Source organism: Microtus ochrogaster, chromosome 5, assembly GCF_000317375.1.
Source record: "Microtus ochrogaster isolate Prairie Vole_2 chromosome 5, MicOch1.0, whole genome shotgun sequence".
Lineage (NCBI taxonomy): Eukaryota > Metazoa > Chordata > Mammalia > Rodentia > Cricetidae > Microtus > Microtus ochrogaster.
In genome coordinates, this window is record NC_022012.1 from 32,114,304 (window position 1) to 32,137,280 (window position 22,977).

Below are 22,977 nucleotides of genomic sequence, written 5' to 3' on the forward strand. Positions count from 1 at the left end.
GGTCCCATTTATTCAATGTTGCCCTTAATGTCTGTGCTGCTGGGGTTATACCTAGGAAGCGATCGCCTGTGCCCATCTGTTGCAGGGTACCTCCCAATTTCTCTTCTATCAAGTTCAGTGTGCTCGGACTGATATTGAGGTCTTTGATCCATTTGGACTTGAGTTTTGTGCATGGTGATAGATATGGGTCTATTTTCATTCAACTGTGCAGATTTCTTATAAGGACGCCCTCTTCTGATTCATTGAGAGATGCCACAGAAAGTGCAAGCAGGCAGTGCAATGAGTAGTGACACTAACTCTACATCCTCCAGTGGATTGTATCCTGCAGTCGGTTTGAAAATATATTTCCTAGAGTAGAGTCTCCTACTGCTAAACTTATAGGATACTTACTTTATCTCAAGCTGGTTTTTTATAAATGCCACCAAAATCAAATATGGGATGGGGATGTAAAAGAAGGAACTTTAACAAAAGTTTATGAAAATGAAACAAATTTGACATGCTTTATGTGTTGCTCATAACCATGTACAATGAAACAGAAACTTTAACAGTCCAGAATCACAGTTTAAAAAGAAACAGTTGCTATGGGTGATACCAATTCTATCTCTAAATATATACTAAGTGAAGTTAAAAATAAATGTCCACACAATAAACTTGATTATAGGTTAATCTATGTATTCATAAAGAATTTATTTATGTCACTAAATACTTGTTTTATACTTTTAATAAAAATATTTCATGAAAATATTTTCCATGTATTTTATTTTCATCATCATTTTACCTACCAACTCCTTCTAGATCTCCCCAAGTCTTTATTCAGTCAACTTTATATTCTTTCTCCAAATGAAACAAAAACAAACAAAACAAAAACCAATAAAATAGTAAATGCCAAAACAAAACAAAATTAAACAAATACCACATAAAAACACGGGGTGCATTTAATGTAAACTTAACTCTGATATATATTAACTAATGAATGGATATACAAACTGTGGTATAACCCTTCTTCCAAATATTATTTATCCACAGAAAGGAATGAATCAGAAATTTATACTAAAGTTTGGATAAGTCTTGCATACATATACATGAACTGCAAGAAGACAATTAAAAAGGACAATATAGTATGCACTTTTACTTTACTAATTGTCTAGAACAGAGAAATCCATAGAAGTAGATTAGAATATCTATGTAAGTTGAAGAGATAAAAGTCATGAGAAGAGGAAGATAAATAAAGGAAGGAGAAAAACTTGTGCCATTCTTCCAAGATGCTACCAAGATTCTTCCATAGATGGACAGTCACCACTGTACATGCCAATGAACTTCTCGCATGAGCGAACTTGAGGTCCCTCATGGGTCTTTTTTGCCACCACTGCAGCTACTGCCAAAGCACAACCTACTCCAGTCACCTCACTGACCACAATTAATTATCATCAGTAGTAAATTGCTTACAGAATCAGCATGAGGAGAATAATAAAGAGAAGATCCTGGTGGTTTAAAAACAAGCATGGACATTGAACAGGAACAGCTCAAGTGACAGAGTATGTAGCAGAGGTGTAGCCTGGTGATGTGAACCCAAAACAGCCACATGGGGAAAATGGGTGTTACTGGATGCAAGCTGCACGTGGGAAGCATCCTTGGTTGTAGAACATTCTCTGCAAGCACAGAGTTACTAGATGTGCAATATCACAAACCATCAGTTTCTGAGCCACAGAAAGTCTTTCCAGCTTAGTGTTCATTTTCTGTTCACTGTGGACAAGTTGTAACTTGCATGAAAGTAGGGAGATACTGGTCAGGAATTCTGGCCCAAAGTAGTCTACACTCAGAGAGTCTACACTGCTGGTCACTTGTATATTGTGGACTCCTGCAGAAGCAGGCTACAATACCAGTGAAGAAATGGATGTGTCAACAAGGTGAGGACAAGTCAGCAAATAATGAACCTTTTCATATTCCATTGTCCTTATATAAGTTGGAAGGAGATTAAAGATGTGCCTTTCAACCTCAAGGTCTGGATTAATGGTTTCTAATCTCCAGTTATAGATTATAAATGGATGTTTACCTGTGACAACTTATGTATTAAAGACATGCTGTCTTCTTGACTCAAGATCCACATCACATGTCTACCATCAGTGTCTGGATTATAGGTAACTCCAGACATAGTTGGGTAGAAAACAAAGAGGACTCGCTCCATAGCTACAGAGAAACCCAGTCTCGAAAAACCAAAAAAAAAAAAAAAAAAAAAAAGAGAAGAAGAAGAAGAAGGAAGAAAAGCTATCACAGTAGGAGAATTCACAGTTGGTCCAGGTCAGTCACCTGGCCAAGTGACCGGTTCTAGGAAGGCGGTCCATATTATGCTATGGTTAAAAAAAAAAAAAAAAATAGGTAATTGATCCTTTAATGAGATACTAGCCTAGACTTTCCCAGATTCTTACTTATTATAGTAGCTTACTGGCTCATAGCCATGAAGATATATGAGTCTGTCAGATTTTTAATCTTATTTGGAAAATACTTTATTCTTTCTGTTTTCCCAAGCACACATTGCTTTACTTTCCAAAATTTTTTGAGCTTATTTTTATTTATTTATTTTTTTTACTTTTTCTCTGGAGCTCCCTCTCTGCCGTGTGACTGCTAAACTGTCATGTGTCTGAACTTCACGCTCACTTAAACAGTATGCTATGTTTGCCTTTTCTTCTCCATTCTTCTTTACCAGGCAGCTGCTGAGATTTGCAGTTTGTCATCTCTGTTGTTTTTTTTAAATCCTAATAAAACTGTCTTTCAAATGTTCTGTGAGTTTATCCTTTAATTATTTTATGAGACTAAAACCATAAGAATGGCTTTTAACCTCCCCTGAATCACCATGACACACCCACAATAGCCCCAGGAAAAAACAAAGACACCCAGGTAGCTGCAATGTCAGAAAGAATTCAAGAGTCTTACTTTACAAAGGGAGCAGTGACCACACAGAGGACACAACTATGCATATTCATAAAGTAAGAAAGTCACTTTACGATCCCGACAGAGAAGAAATTAAAAAGCATGGAGGAAAATTTCTGCAAAGAAACTAAGACACTGCAAAGATTCTACTAGAAACTCTGGAAATGAGATGATAATTAATTCAAGTAGAAATCACAGCAAAAAGCCTTGTTAATAGATAGACAAGTTTCTGAAATCATTTAAAAATCTTTTGATAAGAAATACCTGTTACAAATTTCATCCAATTGTTTCCCAGTTTAACTGGCAAAAGATACATCCTTCTGCTCAAAAAGAGAAATATTAGCTTGTTTTCCTAAATAAAAGGGATACAAGAAAGAAAAGAAACAAATGTTGTATTCAGAATGAAATCACAACCTGACTTAAAAGGGAACTGTTAACCCATATTTTGTTTTACTTAAAAAATATTTTCAAAATGCAATGGATTTAAATGTTAAAAACACTTCATTTGAAATCATGACTAATAGATAACTCTGGACTTAATATTTTATAAGCTTTTTAGTCTAAGGACTACTACTCTCACTAAACTCTAGAATTTTGCCCATCATACACACAAAGACACACACACACACACACACGCACATACACACACATCACCAACCTGTGATGGTATATCTTTACAATATGCATATGACGAATATGACAAAAGATGGTTTTGATAGTTATATTTAATCAATGGAGAAAGCACTGAATATGGAATCAATCATTTCAAAGAGACGTAATAGAACACTATTCTCCAACATCATGCTGAGAAAGGAAAATATAAATTACCCCAGTATGATGAAGATGTGAGATAATGAAGCAGGCACCACACCTAGATAATCATGGATTTGTGGCTGTTTGTCACCAAGACAGAACGCTTCTTATCAAAACTTTTTTCTGGTTAGAGTTTTGCTAAGGGCAACTTTAACATCTTTGTTTCTCAAGCTATAGATTAAAGGATTCATCATGGGGACCACAATGTTATAGAAGACAGATGATACTTTTCCTTCATTTAAAGATCCAACTGAGGAGGGTTTTAGGTACATAAAAGCACATGATCCAAAGAATAGGGAAACAGCAATTATATGGGAACTGCAGGTGCTGAAGGCTTTGGATCTTCCCGTAGTGGACCTTATCTGGAGGATACTAAAAAGGATGAAGCCATAAGATATAAAGATTACAATACTTGGTACAGTGATATCTTTACCCCCTACAATGAAAATCTCTATCTCGTTGACATAGGTGCTGGTGCAGGAGAGCTTCATCAAAGGTAAGAGGTCACAGAAGTAGTGGTTGATGATGTTTCCAGCACAGAAGGTCAGTCTTAGGATGCATCCAGTGTGGATCATGGCATCAAAAATTCCCATCAAATATGAACCAAGCATAAGATAGGAACAGACCTTAGGGGACATGGCAACATTATACATAAGTGGGTTGCAAATAGCCACATAGCGATCATAGGCCATTGCTGTCAGGACATAACATTCAGAGATGACAAAAAAACAAAAGAAGTAGAGTTGAGTCATACATCCTGCAAAACCGATAATATTCTTCTTTAGTACAAAGTTCATTAACATTTTGGGTGTAACAACGGAAGAATAGCAGAGGTCTATGAAAGACAAGTTAAAGAGGAAAAAGTACATGGGGGTATGAAGGTGAGGGTTAAGAACAATTAGAATGATCAAGGTCAAATTTCCCAAGGTAGTTATCAAATACATTACTAGAAAAACCAAGAACAGGGGCATTTGCAGGTCAGGGTTGTCTGTTAACCCCAAGAGAATGAATTCTTTTACCAAAGAGCTATTTGTCAGAACCATTCTTCTCTAACAGAATCTGTGAAGATATAACAGAAACAATGGAAATAAAGTATCAAAGAGAATTTACAAATGCTTATTCTCTCATACATGTGACACTTATGCTGGGAGTGACTGGGAATCAGTCACAGGGTTGCTATAGTCTATGGGAAGCAAAGTCAAGAGATGCTATCAAAGGGTATAATGATTCAGTCATAAAATATAATTAAGTTCTGGATACTCAGATTTTAGCATATTAATAATACTTAATAAAACCTTGCTATATAATTGAGTCAGAACTGATTACATCTTACTATGGTCTTCTCACTTTATTTATTTTAGGTTTGCTTCAAACACATAAAAGCCAGTTCATGTGGAGGGGAGGCCTATGTGACTTAGCTACATGTTGGGCATCTCACAATGAATAAATTGTTTCATAAAAGTTGTAAATCATATGTGATTTGCTCCAGATTTCAGGATACTAGAAATTTCTTATATAAAAGTTTGACATTAGCATAAATATCAAAACATCCATGCAAATAACATACAGATGGATCAAATTGTGCATATATATACACATATGTGCACACACATATTTTATTTATTTATATTTAATTAAATATGTACATATGTAGTTAATGAAAAGAGGCCATGAACTTGACAGAGAGCATAGGCTTCTTTTCTTATCACTTTAAACTATTCTATGAAAAGTTTAGATAATCCTAAAAAATTTAAGCAAAAATTTAAATGTTAATTTGTCATAATTCAGAAGGAAAACAGTGCTGTCTCTTTATAACAGGGCTGTGTTATGTCAAAGAATAATATCTGAAGACAAGATTCATCATTTCTTAGATTCTAAGAATCTGAGAAGGCAAAAATCGCTTGTCATATTTCTTGGAAATCTTTTTGAGATGCAGCTCATAAGATTTAATGTAAATCCTTAATCCTCTGAAGCACTAGATAAAAAGTAAGTCACTTTTCTTGTGTTCACTATTGGCATTGGATAAAACAGAAGAAGATTTTATGTACTTTACTACCATTTTATGTATTTTTCTGCACTTGCCTGTTAACACACAGTAGAATCTTCCTCAGTCTATTTCCAGAGCCCAGATACCAGTCATAAAAATGAAAGGAGGTGGTTTCTTCTGCATGCAAGACCATGATATATCCTTATGTCCTAAGGGAATCAGGTATGACCTTCTCTTAGGGATTGGTACATCTTCCATACTTATGCCAATATTGAACTCCCATACCTCATTGACCCTCATCTCATAAGGGAAATCTTTTCTTTTGCTTACTTTTTGCTTTGTTTGTGAATGCTGTACAGTAATATTCCATAGGGTTCCATTAAAATCTTCTTACACTTTTTTCAAAGTTTTCAAATATGTGGAAGTATATTTAATGTATCATCTCTTGTGAGATTATCCAAAGCAACTTTTAGAATTTTTTTTACTGCATTTATTTTCTTTCTTTTTTTTTAATTTTTTTAAATTTATTTATTTATTGAGGATTTCTGCCTCCTCCCCGCCACCGCCTCCCATTTCCCTCCCCCTCCCCCGATTAAGTCCCTCTCCCTCATCAGCTTGAAGAGCCATCAGGGTTCCCTGACCTGTGGGAAGTCCAAGGACCGCCCACCTCCATCCAGGTTTAGTAAGTTGAGCATCCAAACCGCCCAGGCCCCCCCAAAGCCAGCACGTGCAGTAGGATCAAAAACCCATTGCCCTTGTTCTTGAGTTCTCTGTAGTCCTCCTTGTCCGCTATGTTCAGCAAGTCCGGTTTTATCCCATGCTTTTTCAGACCCAGGCCAGCTGGCCTTGGTGAATTCCCGAAAGAACATCCCCATTGTCTCAGAATGTGGGTGTACCCCTCGCGGTCCTGAGTTCCTTGCTCGTGCTCCCCCTCCTTCTGCTCCTGATTTGGACCTTGAGACAGAGACAGAGACCCAAATTGTAGTACTGCATTTATTTTCAATGACCTGAATCAAACTCACAAAATGAACCCTGCTCCTGAATAAGTACTCTGTCCTGGATCAGCATTCCCATCCTCAAGAATCACTTTTGCCATGTTTAATTTTGTCTTAGTTATTGTTTCTACTGCTATGATGAACAACCATGACCAAGACACTTTGTAAAGTGAAGGCATTTTTCTGGGGACTTGTTACACTTTCAGAGCACCAGTTAGTCCAAGCACAACATCATAGAGAACACTTGGGAGTCAGTCATGCACCAGAGCAATATCTTAGAGATCACACCTAATCCACAAGTTGCAAGCAAGGCAGGGCCTGGATTGGGTTTTTGGAACTCCAAGTCCACACCAAGTAACAGAGCTCTTCCAGAAAAACAACAACTACTCCATCAAGACCATCTCTCCTAATTTCTTCAAAATGGTTCTACTAAATGCGGACTAAGTATTCAAACATATGACGGCCATTCTCATTCCAACCTCTACACACCCAACTAAACATCTAAAATAAATATTGAAATATTTAAAGTAAGTATACTGCTCAGTCATTAAATGTAACAGAATATTAATGAGGCCAATGATTATTTTACACTCATCAAAATAAGAAGAGAGAATATGTTGCTAGAGAGACAAGTTACTAAACACTTCTGTTTCCCTGGTTCATTTGTGTAAAATAGGAATGGTTAAACTGCTGGGGGGTATTTTGATTGCATTCTGACACCTCTGAGACTGCCAGTAAAGTCTGATTTGAATCAGAGGATGTAGCTAGCTACCAACTGACCAATAATTAGCCATAGAACTTTTGGAGGACCAAGGGCAGATAGAGATTGAAGAGACAGACAGATAGAGAAATAGTAGGGCAAGGCTTGGAGTCTTGGCCTCTTTCGATCAAGGACAATAGTAAGGGGAGGTCATCGGTCACTTTTCTTATGCTTCTCTTATCATTAAGGTTCTTACCCTGATATTCCCAAGTATTCTAAAGAATAATTATATAAACACTTTATTAAGCTATCATTTATTTTTTCTGATCACTTTTGATTATATAAAAAAAGAAATATATTTTTAAACCAGCTCCTGTCCTGGTCCAGAACAGGGCAATGAGTTAGTTCACGCCAATATATACCTAATCTATGAACTGCTGGAGTATGTGAAGGGGTCAGATCTGCAAATGCAAAGCTAAAGGATCTCCATGACACCAGACAACAAGGGGATATATATAGGATAAGACCCATCGAGAGTCCAGTATTGATAGTCACAGAAGCCAGAGGCCTTGAGCCAAACCAATGATCCATTGCAAAGAACACTTACAGGTAAAGATGTGTGGATTAAAGGGTAAACTGTGTGACTCACTAGGCAATATTACAACTTTTATGTCCAGATGTTTTGATTGTTTGTTTGTTTTGGTTTTGTTTTAATTTTACATTTTGTTGTTTTTTTGGGGGGGGGGTTCAAAAGCAAATGCCAGAGTTTAGGGGACAATGAGAAAAACGGGATTGGGATGCATGAATCAATAAAAACTTTTAAAAAATTAAAAAAAAAGAATATCATTGTACTTGAGGGAATAGTGAAATGTCTGCCACAATCATTAGAGCTTTTGAATTTGGGAAGAGAAGATGTTCAGATTAAGGTATCATTACTTCAAAGCATCACAAGTTGAATATATATGGAAATTAAAACAAAGAATGGATATTCCTATCATATATATTACCAATTTCAGGAAATGTTGCATGATGTGGCGGAGATTACATGTATACATTGTCCATTTCTACAAATACCAAGCATCAGAAGTGGGGATTGCTCTGGAACTGGTTTTGCAGGTGAAGTTGATTTATAGATCTATTTGAAACCTTCAATGGGCTGTAGAAGAGGAATGCTGGCTGTGCTGAAAATCTACCTTCTCACTTTGGTTTATATTTGTTCCCAAATCATGTATGATTAAAAATTGGGTTCTTAAGTTATCTGTTCATTGCTAAGGGGCTGCTTATGAAGATACCAATGTGCCATCAAAATTGCAATTTACTCTCTTCAACTTATTTAAATCATGTCTGGTTCTTTGTGGGCACACATACTTTTACTCACAGCAGTAAGAAGACTAAGGTAGAAAGATTGCAAGGTGACAGTTTTCTATATAATGCTACAAGTTTCAGAGAAAATCTAGAATATATAGCAAGATTTTGTCTCCAAAATCATGTAAATATAAACATGAAATAACTATATAAAACTTTATTTAAATGTAAATAAAGTCAGTAAATGGTCTTGCTTTGTTTTATTTACAAAATATCAGAAAGTAAATAGTTAAGGTTTTGTGAAACATAAAGATCCTGATGTTACTATCTAAAATATATCTTTTTTTATTTTTAAAAATTTCCGCCTCCTCCCCACCTCTCATTTCCATCCTCCTCCCCCCCTTCTCTCCCCCTCCCTCTCCAATCCAAAGAGCAGTCAGGGTTCCCTGCCCTGTGGGAAGTCCAAGGTCCTCCCCCCTCCATCCAGGTCCAGAAAGGTGCACATCTAAACAACTAGGCTCCCTCAAAGCCAGAACATGAAGTAGGATCAAAGCCCTGTGCCATTGTCCTTGGCTTCTCATCAGCCCTCATTGTCCACCATGTTCAGTGAGTCCAGTTTTATCCCATGCTTTTTCAGTCATAGTCCAGCTGGCCTTGGTGAGCTCCCAATAGATCAGCCCCACTGTCTCAGTGGGTGGGTGTACCCCTTGTGGTCCTGACTTCCTTGCTCATGTTCTCCCTCCTTCTGCTCCTCATTTGGACCTTGGGAGCTCAGTGCTCCACTATGGGTCTCTGTCTCTATCTCCATCCATCGCCAGATGAAGGTTCTATGGTGATATGCAAGATATTTATCAGTATGGCTATAGGAGACAATAGGTAAATGATTGTTAATCAATTCCTATAAATTTTAAGGGCTAAGTATACAGCTCAGTTGTATAAGTCTTGAGTATCCCATATGATGTTCTCGTCTTATTGGATAGCATTGAATAAAAAAAATGTCAGTTGTCAGTATAAGATTGTAATCATAAATATGATAATTCAGAACTGAAACCAAGGTGAAGCTAAGGCATTATCTCTTTTTAAAAGCTGTCATGTAAAGATTACAGTATCCTTTGTAAAACTAACATTTCAGTGCATCATACTACTGAAAACCACACTTACTTCACATATATAATAGGCAAAACTTTCATTTGTAAAATAAGTTTCTCTACTGATTTATTAATTTAACTAATGTTATACAGTTCAACTGTCTTAGTTGAAATTATAACCATCTTAGTTAGAGTTTTATTGTTGTGAAGAGATACCATGACCACAGCAATTATTATGAAGAATAATAATTGCCTACAGTTATCTACAATTCAGAGGGTTAGTCCATTATCACCGTAATGGGAAACATGACAGTACGTAGGAAGATATTGTACTGGAGAGGTAGCTGAGAGTAGCTGAGAGGCAGCTGTGCCTGAATCCACAGGCAGCAGGAAGAAAGCATGAGCTATTGAGCCTGGTTTGAAATTCTAAAACCTCAAAGCCCATGCCAGTGACACACTTCCTCTAATAAGTCCATATCTACTCAGATAAGATTGCATCTCTTAATAGTGCTACTTCCTAAGGGCCTGTGGAATTCATTTGCATTCAAATCATCACAATGACTTATAGTTTTTACATGTTTGCATAATATAGATTATCATGGTTTTAAAAGCTTTCTTTCACTTTCAAGAAATGTGTATCCTTTCATTCTTCTTTTCTCTTTTTTTAAATTTAATTATTAAAAATTTCCACCTCCTCCCCTCCTTCCATTTCCCTCCTACCTCCCTCCCCCTCCCTCTTCATTCCTAAGAGAAGTCAGGGTACCCTACCCTATGGGAAGTCCAAGACCCTCCCCGCTCCATCCAGGTATAGGAAGGTGAGCATCCAAACAGACTAGGCTCCCAAAATGCCAGTACATACAGTAGAATTCAAACCTAGTGCCATTATCATTGGTTTCTCAGTCAGCTCCCATTGTCAGCCACATTCAGAGAGTTCAGTTTGATCACATGCTCGTTCAGTGCCAGTCCAGCTGGCCTTGGTGAGCTCCAATTAGATCAGTCAAACCTTCTTAGTGAGTGGACGCACCCCTTATAGTCCTGACTTCCTTGCGCATCTTCTCCTTCCTTCTGCTCTTCATCTGAACCTTGGGAGCTCAGTCCAGTGCTCCAATGTGAGTCTCTGTCTATATCTCCATCCATTGCCAGATGAAGGTTCTATGGTGATATTCAAGTTATTCATGAATGTGTCTATGGGAGAAGGCCAGTTCAGGCAACCTATCCTCTGTTGCCTGAAGGACCTAGCTGGGGACATTCCCTTGGACACCTGGTAACCCCTCTATAGCCAAGTCTCTTGCAAACCCTAAAATGTCTCCCTTAATTAAGATATCTTCTTCCCTGCTCCCATATCCACCCTTCCTCCATCTCAACAATCCTACTTCCCCAAGCTCTCTTCAATCCTCCCCTTCTCCCTTCTCTCTCCCCATCTTCTCTTACACCCACCCCACCCCCACCCCAGTGCTCCCAACCAGCAATGGATGAGTGTTCCCCTTACTCCACATCCTCTCCAGCATAGGTTATCATTGGTGTTTTTGATTTTAGCCATTCTGACAGGTGTAAGTTATTAAGAATTATTTTTTTAAAAGTCTTGGTTAAGTTTAATGTGTTTTTTTAAAACATTTTATAATGTCATAAACATATTGCTTACTCACTAGGTCAAATTTATACATAAAACTGAATTATGAGAAAATAAAATGATCACCAAATTAAATGACTTAGCTGATAAATGCTAGAAAAAAAATTCTATAATCATTTACTCAAATTCCTTTTCCCTTGCTTGTTTACAATGCTAGAGTTTACCTTGGTGATGTAGAGAACTCTAGAGAAACATTGCACACTGAGCTCTAGAACCAGTGATCTATGAATCCTAGAATATACTTATCACATTTGACCCAAAAATGTGGAAACAGAACCCAACTGATCTTCAATTTGTTCTAAGTTCTTATGTTACTCTATAGTAGATTAGTAGTATCATAGCATTTTTCACTAGCCAGAAAAATATCAATAGCAAAGTATTGAGGTAGGTAAGCCATGATTAAGATTTGAACTGAGTTCATAAGATGATAAATAAAAGAACACTATATTGTGTCACAGAAACAACATATGTTTAGAAAATTAATAATATTATCAACCTTTCTGCCAAGCAAACAAAAGATAAACAGAACTTAACAGAAATTGGAAAATAATACATATTATCAGTGAAAGACAAAGCATCATTAAAGAAGTGCTTGGGGGATATTATGCTATAAATTATTATGAAAATCTGTAAGAAATTTATGTCCTTATTGCATATGATATATGAAATTGTGCAATAAAGCATATAAGCAAGTATCTGAAACAATTGGTGACAAGTAGTGTGCAATGACTGATGCACTAATAAAATTCTCCCATCTAATAAGACTGCAGGACAATTTACCTCATAATTGGACTTTACCATACTTTTATTTATTTATTTATTTTTTCTTTTTTTAAATTTATTTATTTATTAAAGATTTCTGTCTCTTCCCTGCCGCCGCCTCCCATTTCCCTCCCCCTCCCCCAATCAAGTCCCTCCCCCCCTCAGCCCGAAGAGCAATCAGGGTTTTCTGCCCTGTCGGAAGTCCAAGGACCGCCCACCTCCATCCAGGTTTAGTAAGGTGAGCATCCAAACTGCCTAGGCTCCCACAAAGCCAGTACATGCAGTAGGATCAAAAACCTATTACCATTGTTATTGAGTTCTCAGTAGTCCTTATTGTCCGCTATGTTCAGCAAGTCCGGTTTTATCCCATGCTTTTTCAGACCCATACTTTTAAGAGCCAACTGATACCAACAATTTCACAAATTCTTCCATAAATAGTGAGTAAGAACATGTTCAATATGGTCGTATAAATACAGCTTAAGCCTATATAAAAACCAGATAAAATACAACTAAAAATTTAAAAATGGATATATACTTAAATATTTTAAAGCCAATTGCTCAATGGCATTTAAAAAAACATCAAACAATATGATCAAGTTAATTTGCATAATGCTGCTCATTATACACAGTCAGTATTAGAATATTGAAAAATATGAGGCTAAAACAATATGGTGATTTCAGCAAAAGCAGAAATATTTTAACAATGCTATAAATACCCTCTTAAGAAATTTTTGATTAACTGAAAAAAAATTAGACATCACACATTAAAGTAGTAATGGCTATGCATGATATAGGCAGTGTCACACTGAATACAGAAAACCTGAAAGAATTATCTCTAAAAAAAGGAGGATTCTATATTATTCCATAATACTTATATTCCTCATCTGCTGGTTAATATTTGTGAAATAAATATAACACAGCTGATTGACAAAAGAGGGTCAAATACATATTATTTACAGTGGTAATGTTAATTGTAAAAAATGGCCAATCAATAAAAACACCCAGATCATGAAAGCACTGGAATTTCCAAGGGACACATTGATGTCCAAGAAAGGGTAAAAGTCAATCTGGGGAAGACAAGGTAAGCTGCCCCAAATCTTTTTCTATTCTATTTGTTCCTCCGATTCGTTCCCTTGGACGTCTCTCTAGCACTGCAACAGAATGAAAGCTTCAGCCGCCTTTCCTCCTTCCTCCCTGACTCTTTCTTCTGCGGAATGCACAAACCATCCCTTCTTGGCCTCCCTTCCATTCCCACAATTGTATACCAGGCTCCAGTTCAGGGAGACATCTCCTGCTAAACCACACGTCACACATGCCAGGAGACCAAATAAGCTACCTTCAGATCTTTTCCACCCTCTATGTTCATCCAGATCCAATGCCCCTGACTACTTTTTAGCCCTGTAACAGGTTACCACCTAATTTATTTCCCTCTGCTCCTGTCCATGTCTCCTGCGATTCTATAGACTACCCTTTCATAGCATCTCTTCCACAACTCTGCACTCTATCCTGACCCCTAGCTCTAACTCACTCTGACTATTAAAGTGCCAGAGAGCCTGGTGAGCTTCCAATAGACCTTCTCCACTCACTGTTCCCCTAGAGCCACAAACTCAGCCCTAAAGAAAGTACTAGAATGAAAACACCAACCCAAGGAAGCTAACTGTAACCACAGGCAAAAGATAACCCCCACCAACAAAAAACAAAGAGTAAAAACACACAAATACTATGACTGAAAAATAACAGGTATTAACAACAGCTGGTCATTAATATCTCTTAATATCAATTGACTCAATAAAAAGAGACCTATAAAAAGACACAGAATAGTTATGAAAACAGGACCTAGCTTTCTGTTGTATACAAGAAACACACCTCAAACTTAAAGACAGACACTATCTCAGAGCAAAGGGCTGGAAAAAGGTACTCCAATCAAATGGACCTAAGAAACAAGTGGGTGTAGCTATCCTTATAGCTAACAAAATAGATTCCAAAAATCAATCAGAAGAGATGGAGAATGATGCTTCATATTCATAAACTTTCTTCTTCTTTTCAAGATTAATTTCTCTATGTCCTTTAGTCAATATGTCTTCTTCAGAAATAGTGTCTTTTCATCTGGTTATGAGGGACAGACAAGAGCAATAGCAATACATTATGTTGTTTTAGGTATCTGCATGTGCCACCATGTTATCACAAATTTAGTAACAGTATTTCATTTAGTTGTCACAGCAATTTGATAAACTATGAGCTCTTAGTCACTATCACTAATTCATAAATTGTGGATACAAAAGAAAAGAAGTTAATTTAATTTAAACTAGTTGTATTAAATTCTCTGGACAAACTTCAGGTTGCAATTTCTAATCGTTGCAAAAGCAAAAACTTTTGAAGGGGGAAATTTTATAAAGTGAAATATTAAATGAGAGACTATTGAACTAAGCTACTGAAATTACTAAATTATTTCAGAAAAAAGTGGGAAATATAGAATAAGAGCATGTAGAATGTTTCTATTTAGGATATAGGAAGAAATGAGTTAGTGCAATATATTTTCCTTTAGATATGAATACAATATGGAGATGAGACTATGTTTTGGTCTTGGGAGTTGTACAAGCCCAAGGGTGAATGGAATACTTCAGTAAAATTGTGGGTCCCTTAGGAATTAAAGACAAATCTTCATTCAAGGTGTAAATAAAATCCTTTTAGTCCCTTCTTACACCAAGATTCTGTTCTCAAGGAAAGAGAAATAACAAGCTTTTATTTTGTTTAAAGTCTGATATATTATATTAATATTATTCCACTTACACAGAAACTTCTCCATACTATAAAGTGACAAATAGACCAATATGAGGACTTTTATTCTGTTATGAATAAGTAGTGAAAGATCATAATTAGCAAATCAAAGCAACAGATGATAAATATTTTTAAGAAACTTCACAAAACAAATCTTAGTAACAACAAAAGCCTCAAGCTACGAATCCTGGAATTTTCATTTCAAGCAATAATGCAGAAACACCAGTGTTTTCTGGTTCAACAATGGTGAGTTTATGAATGCTACGTACCATAATGCCTTTGTTTCCGATAAACAGATATCAGATATATGACAGGTCCATTTCTTTCCTATTTATTAAACCTTGAAAAATAGGTAAAACTGACATAAATATGTTCCAGATACAAAGGAGAGATGTTTTTAAAATACATTAAAAATAAATTCCTTCAACAAGTAAAAAACTTTTAAAGTTGAAATAGAAGTTGAATTCTGTGACTAACAGTAGTTAGTAACTGTGCCTATAGTCAGTGTCCTTACTTTTCTTTACTTCGAAAATATTTTGATTCCTTTTATACCACTATCTAATCTAAACAGAGGACAACACTAATTGTTAAAGCTTGTATTTTTTTTTCTAGAAAGCAAGTTAATCAAGAAAAAGAAGAAATAATGAGATGAGATAAAGGTGTTTCTGTTCACTCACACCATCTTTATACCTTGGTTTGTGAACAGTCATGTTTACATGAAATGACCCATCTTTCCTTCAAGATCTAAGGAACTAAGGTATATTGAATGCCTAACTTGGAAAGACTGTAAACAGTGAAACTCTATGGCACTCACAGTCACGAGAAAGGCTGATTCTACAGTTTGAAATTGGAGTAGACTTGAAAAGTTCCAGTGACTATACATTGGTGGGATGAAATAAAATATGAGAAGAGCTAAACTGTCTTAAAGTATAACATGCTGTCCTACAGATTCTAATAGGAAAATAATGGCTATTGGAAATAGGTCTTTTGTGACTGAATTCATCCTGATGGGCTTAACAGACCAACCAAACCTTCAACTCCCTCTGTTCTTCCTGTTTCTTGTAATGTATATGGTGACTATGATGGGGAATTTGGGCTTGATAATTCTAATTGGACTGAATTCACATCTTCATACCCCTATGTACTTTTTTCTCTTTAATTTGTCTTTGATAGACCTCTGTTACTCTTCAGTGTTTACACCCAAAATGTTATTGAACTTCATACTAAATAAGAATGTTATCTCTTTTACAGGGTGTATGACCCAACTCTATTTTTATTCATTTTTTGTTATTTCAGAGTGTTATGTGCTAATGTCAATGGCCTATGATCGCTATGTGGCCATCTGTAATCCACTCTTATATAATATTGCTATGTCCCCTAAAATATGCTCATACCTAATGCTTGGTTCATACTTGATGGCATTTTCTGGTGCCTTGGCTCACACAGGATGCATGCTGAGACTGACCTTCTGTGATGCAAATATCATCAATCACTACTTCTGTGACATCCTTCCCGTGATGCAGCTCTCCTGCACGAGCACATATGTCAATGAACTGGAGGTTTTCATTGTGGCGGGCATCAATATCATTGTGCCCAGCATCACCATCTTTATCTCTTATGGTTTTATTCTCTCCAGCATCTTCCGAATCAACTCTGCTGAGGGCAGGTCCAAAGCCTTTAGCACCTGCAGTTCCCACATAATTGCTGTTTCTCTGTTCTTTGGATCTGGTGCATTTATGTATCTTAAACCCTCCTCAGTTAGGTCTATGAATGAAGGAAAAATTTCTTCTGTCTTTTATACAAATGTGGTTCCTATGATGAATCCCTTAATCTACAGCTTGAGGAACAAAGATGTTAAAGTGGCTGTGAGAAAAACCCTGAGAAGATGGAAACTATGATGGGAACAACTTCTCTACATATCTGTAGCTATATGGAAGCTTACCTTTTTATTAAAATCTTAGATGAAATACATTTTCCTATTTTATTGTGCAATTATTAGCTATATTCTGACTTTTCATAATAGCTATTCCTTTCCTCTCGTCATTTAGTACAACTGATTTAACATGCTAAAGAGATCTAATCCAAAGCATTTTATTGTCATTATTGATAATTTTTCTTTAGGAAAAATTAATTACTCATTAAACTATCAAGCAAATACTCAGATAATATTTTCCTAATGAATAGGGTGTCAGATTTTTTAATTATATTCCACTGAACTTACAAATGATAATATTTCTATTTTAATTTCCATTATCTGATTTCAAAGTTAATATCTCAGGAATAGACAAAATTCCACAAAGACCATTGAATACAATCCATTTTGCTGTTGTAAGGACTGAGCTTTCTTCTTATATTTCTTTATATTAATCATTGTACCAAAAATCACACTACATCCTCATATCTATTTTATATATTCTTCATATATATTTATGACATGGATAGTATACTAATGTGCAGAAATATTGATTATTAAGGTGTCTCAGTTATTCTAATGAAAAGTCTCAGGACAATGATGCTCTCTTATTATTTATGTTGTTTTGTCAGTAATATGAAGAAAAAAACAAAAATTCAACTTAAAAAGCTGATGCCTTTGTTTTTAAATGAGCTTCAATTATCATTCCAGGGAGTAAATACTGATTTACTTTCTGCCAGAAAATAACTTAGTGGCTCTTTCTCGTGTAATTTAAGATATTTTAGAGGCAATCAGCTCAAAAAGTCAGATATTGTATAAAAACAATAGAAAACATGAATTTGTAATGTTTTAATGTGTTTGATATTTTAGAATGACAATATTGAAAAATAAAGAAGGATAACAACATTTCTTGATGGTCTAACATACATAGAACCAGAATATATGAGGTCCCTCTCTAGGAGGGTTTAGAATATACATGGCAATGAAAATGCATATCTGTTCTATGAGACATTGCATTGCCTTCCATTTTCAAAATTTTGAGAAAAGCTACAGTCTGCAACTGGCATATGCTAATTATGTTGGATGCGAGAAAAGAATGGCTATATTTGTGTGAAATAAAGAAATAAAATAGTGAACAGGTGAGAAGGTTCCTCAGTTAAGGGCACCTGACACCATGACTGATGAGCTATGTTCAATCCATAGAACCTACATGACGGAAGAAAAATGCGGATTCTCAGAGTTCTTCTCTGACTTCCACACATGTACTCTGATAAGCATTCACTACAATAAGCTGATTTTAGAATAAAAAAGAAATGACGAAGCTCAAGTTAGGAATTTTGAAAATTAAAGCACCACACAACCCAAATCTCCTAATTAAAAGGCCTTAAGCATAATAAAATTTCTAGATTTCACTAAGTAGGATAGGTTTAAATTATTGATTATAGAGAAGTATTCATTTCTGAAGGTCAGAGTATCTGAGGACAATTAAAGTTTTCTGATCTCTAGACTTTTATTTGCTGATTCTATATATTAGAAATGTAGTCAGTAAGATCCTCTATTTCAGCTGGGAAAATTTGAACCTCAAAATGTTAAACAAATAAACAAATCAAGTAATTTGAAAGAAATTTTGTGGTCATGTCAGAGACCAGGTTCAATAAAATTACCACTTACTAGGATAGGGGCACGGTGATTAGAAAAATAAGTAAAGAGAACAAAGACACAAGTGAAAATAATAAAACAGAAACATACGATAGTAACGGGAGGAAGTTACTATCCCTCCAGTGAATACTGAATAAATCCAGTGAATATTGAAATTGCCCATGTTGAATTTCCATTTGTTTAAAATTCCCCTTACCCCAAAAGCTAGGAGTAGGATAAAAAATGCATTAACCTGATGCAAGGAAATGAACAGATCAGCTGAAGGTTGCATGCTACATTCTAAGTTAAAGATTCTGTCGCTAGAATAAGACTAATAATGCTTACACCTTAAACCAAACATTCTGGAGGCAAACCACTCCTCATTGTTATCACCCTAAAAGAGTAGGAACTTCTTTGGATCCTTAGGCTTTTGTTTGAGGTAGAAACAGATGAAACAGATCTACTTCTCAGTACCTGAAGAACAAAGTCTGGATATTAGCCACACCTGTTGAAAATAACTTTGTGAGAGCAGAAATCTCTGATCTGAATCTAGGAGAAAATAGGATCATGGTCAAACCCAAATTATTATATTTCTTTTCTAGAATAGGAGGTTGCACTATTTTACCCTCTCTTTGAGGAAACAGATCAAAAGACACCTGTGCTAAAACCAGTAATCAAAGAAAAATCAAACTTTTGTCTTGCAAACGATTCTCTATTATACTATTTTATTGAAACTTTGCATTTAAGTATTGTAAAATTTAGTGTAAGTTCTTATTGGTATTTATTGAGCTTTACATTTTTTCTCTGCTCCCCTCCTTACCTCTCCCCTTAATCCTCCCCCAAGGTCCCCATATTCCCAATTTACTCAGGAGATCTTATCTTTTTCTACTTTCTATTTCCCATGTAGATTATATCTATGTAAGTCTCTCTTAGTGACCTCATTGTTATCTAAATTCTCTGGGATTGTGATTTGTGAGCTGGTTTTCTTTGATTTGTGTTTAAAAACAACCTATGAGTGAGTACATATGATAATTGTCTTTCTGTGTATGGGTTACCTCACTCAAAATAATGTTTTCTAGCTCCATCCATTTTCCTGCAAAATTCAAGATGTTATTTTTTCTGCTGTGTACTACTCCATTGTGTAAATGTACCACATTTTCCTTATCCATTCTTTGCTTAAGGATGCATTTAGGTTGTTTCCATATTCTGGCTATGACAAACAAAGCTGCTATGAAAATAGTTGAGCATGTGTTTCTTAATATTTTTAAAGACAACCAAAAATGTAGTCTTTTATCCTTTTTCTAGTTGCTTGATTGTGTGTGTGTGTGTGTGTGTGTGTGTGTGTGTGTGTGTATAACTTTTCTAACAAAGTCCACACACCTCTTTTGAGACCAGGCTCTCATTGTTCTTTAGTACACAAATAATTATAAACTAGGTATTTAAAGACTTCATAGGAATATTTCTGTCTTTGCCTTCCTAGTGCTAGTTATGAGTGCATATGCCACCACACTTATCTTTCACACATTTGTTCTGGGGATATAACAGTTGTTCTTTTACTTCCAGGACAAGTGTTTAACTCTCTAATTATTATTAAAATTTGTATTTAGAATATAAGGAAGTATGGGTGATTATATACAAAGAGTTATGCTTTAGTCATATGACACTACAACAAGTACTACCACTGTTGCTACTGCTGCTACGTGAGAGACATTATAACAGATTGAAGTCTGCACACTGAGAGATAAACCAGACATCATAGGATTCATATTAACCCACAAACTTATGAATACCTGATTTTTGACAAAGGAGACATTCCACTAAAATCAGAACCAAGACAAGGCTGTCCACTCTCTCCATATCTCTTCAACATAATGCTTGAAGTTCTAGCAATAGCAATAAGAGAACATAAGGAGATAGAGGGGATTCGAATTAGAAAGGAAGAAGTCAAAGTTTTATTATTTGCATATGATATGATAGTGTACATAAGAGACCCCAAAAACTCTACCAAAGATCTCCTACAGCTGATAAACACCTTTAGTAATGTGGCAGGATACAAGATCAACTCCAAAAAAACCAGTAGCCCTTCTATACACAAAGAACAAAGAAGCAGAGAGGGAAATCAGAGAAACATCACCTTTCACGATAGCCACAAATAGCATAAAGTATCTTGGGGGTAACTCTAACCAGGGAAGTGTAAGAACTATTTGACAATAACCTTAAATATTTGAAGAAAGAAATTAAAGAGGATACCAGAAAACTGAATTGTTTTAATAGATGTTTTTGTTCTAATAGTAAGCTGATAATATTGCCTAGTGTTATTGATATATGATATAACCAACTAGCATCTGGTGGAAGATTAGCCAAGTCAAAAGTAGAAATGACTTTACATATACTGTACTTCCCTTTATCAGCCCTCCCTAGTTAATAAAATCTTCTCCTTACCGTATAGCATTTCTATTCCATACTCTACCATACCATATTAATCACATTAACCATTCATCTTCTCCTCTGATGAAGGCTAAGAGTAATACTAGTCTAAGAGCATAAGCATAAACATATGGAATGCAAATGAGATGGTCATTTAGCAAATTATCAGTAAGAAACTTCACCCAGGGACTGTGATTTCCCAAAATATTAGATTTAAAACAAGTTTGCACTATCAGGCATACATCATTTCCCACAGAGTGAGCCTCACATCCATTCATGAAACAGCTTTTACCATTATCCCTAAGCACCATGCCACTATTATATTAATGGATACTTTTTGCCTGGTTGGAAAGCTTTGTACATAGCTGGGCAAGATCTTGCAGGACCTGATTCAATAATAAAGAGGATTTTGAATAAGAGTGGACTCCCTCCACTTATCATTCTCCTCCTTGTGTCATGACTCTTGTTTTCAGCCTCTATATCTTCTTCTGACTTGAGATGCTGCTACAAAAAGACCCTGACTACATTCAGACAGCTTAACTATAAAATGTGTGACATCAGACCTTTGAGCTGCTGTCTTCATGAGTGTAATTGATTGTTCAATCTATGGAATGCTGTTAGAAGAGCAAATTCTTAAATTAGGAGAAAGGAGAAACTGCAGGCACAATATAAAATTAATTAATTAGTTTGTTAAAAAGAGTTATTTATTCCTTTATTTGCAATATAGCTGTCATTTATTACCTGCCCTATTGACAAAAGTAGATTCTTATCCTTTATGAGTACATGTACATGATTTTGTCAGGGAGATATCAGCTCTATGTGATGATTGCAATTTTTAGTTAAATAATAAACATTTGCTACAATTACCAACAATATTATCTATGGCTACAGTTTCTTTAATGAAAGATACTTAGCTAAGCGTTAGCTGCCTCCCAGAGAAACATATTTAAATTAACAACTTAAGAAAGCTATGGTTGTATTTATAATTGATAGTTTGTGTGAAAGCAATCTATTTAGTGAGTTTTTAAATTTATTATTTATTCATAGGCATACTTTATTTTCTTTGTATTATTTATATAGCAAACAAAATAGTGGTTTAACCATTTATTGACTGTTGTACCTAGTACTATAATACACTTGTATGTGCAAATGGCTCTGTGGATTATTGTCTTTAATTCTTCTGAGTTTATACAAAGAAGTATTATGATCTTAGCAAGTTTTGGGGTCATTGTAGATATAGCTTTTTTTTCCAATCACCATCTTCTACAATTAAGAATTTAAACTGTAAGACTCTGATAATTTGTCATATGACTGAAAGCCTAATTATATTTATGGCCTAAAGGGTGGTACATGACATTATTGCTGTTCATATAGCAATCAGCATACGATTTCTGTATATCAAGACACTTCCTGATAGAGAATAGGGGCATACTACATACTATTAAGCACAAGATTATGCAGTAATTATTCAGCCATCATTTCATAAGGTCAGCCCATCAGAATTAAGGATTCTGTTGGGATTAAACCAAGATGTAAAGTATGTTGGAGTTATTGCCTTTTGAATGAATTCACTGTTTCTTGCTGTAGATTTTTTGTTGTAGCTTATTATCATCTGTTACATATTTGGGGTTTATTTCCCACAGTTCAGCTCTATTTCATTATTTATTGGACACAACTTGCCCTATGCATTTGTTATATATTGATAACCCTAGTTATCTGGGAAAACTGTCACAGAGTCAAAAACCTGTGTCCCACCACCAGGTCTTTGTTCCTTTCTCCAATGTAAATATAGGGATCTGCCTTCCTTCAATTATATTTCTTGGCAGTCATTTGGTCAGCCTTAAGTGCTCAGACAAAAGTGTTTCAAGGACATAGAATTACTACATACTGAAAATTGTTGATTCATTGTTACTTAAATAGATAGAAAATAAGCATGCCCTGGTTTTACCTCACTTGCAGATAACAGAAGTGATAACATAAACTAACTTTGCACTAAAAGATTCTTAACTCCCCG

The 22,977-nt window shown here is 35.5% G+C and overlaps 2 protein-coding genes across 2 annotated transcripts; one reads left to right on the forward strand and one right to left on the reverse strand.

The window, feature by feature from the left end:
• Positions 1-3,851: 3,851 nt before the first annotated feature.
• LOC101980680 (olfactory receptor 145-like) lies at positions 3,852-4,784 on the reverse strand. The gene has a single exon (XM_026779299.1). It carries the CDS (start codon positions 4,782-4,784, stop codon positions 3,852-3,854), a length of 933 nt encoding a protein of 310 aa, XP_026635100.1.
• A 9,425-nt stretch (positions 4,785-14,209) lies between these two features.
• LOC101980957 (olfactory receptor 145-like) lies at positions 14,210-16,884 on the forward strand. The gene is made up of 2 exons (XM_005347086.2): positions 14,210-14,232; positions 15,981-16,884. The coding sequence occupies exons 1-2, from the start codon at positions 14,210-14,212 to the stop codon at positions 16,882-16,884; spliced, it is 927 nt and encodes a 308-aa protein (XP_005347143.2).
• The last annotated feature ends 6,093 nt before the right edge of the window (positions 16,885-22,977 follow it).

What these genes read in the sequence shown, in the direction of transcription:
- LOC101980957 (XM_005347086.2), top strand. Translation starts at nt 14,210, where the DNA reads ATGGAGAATGATGCTTCATATTC. An exon ending in GAGAATGATGCTTCATATTC is followed by an intron (nt 14,233 to 15,980) that starts ATAAACTTTCTT and finishes GTCTTTTGTGAC; the next exon opens with TGAATTCATCCTGATGGGCT.
- LOC101980680 (XM_026779299.1), bottom strand. Translation starts at nt 4,784, where the DNA reads ATGGTTCTGACAAATAGCTCTTTGGTAAAAGAATTCATTCTCTTGGGG.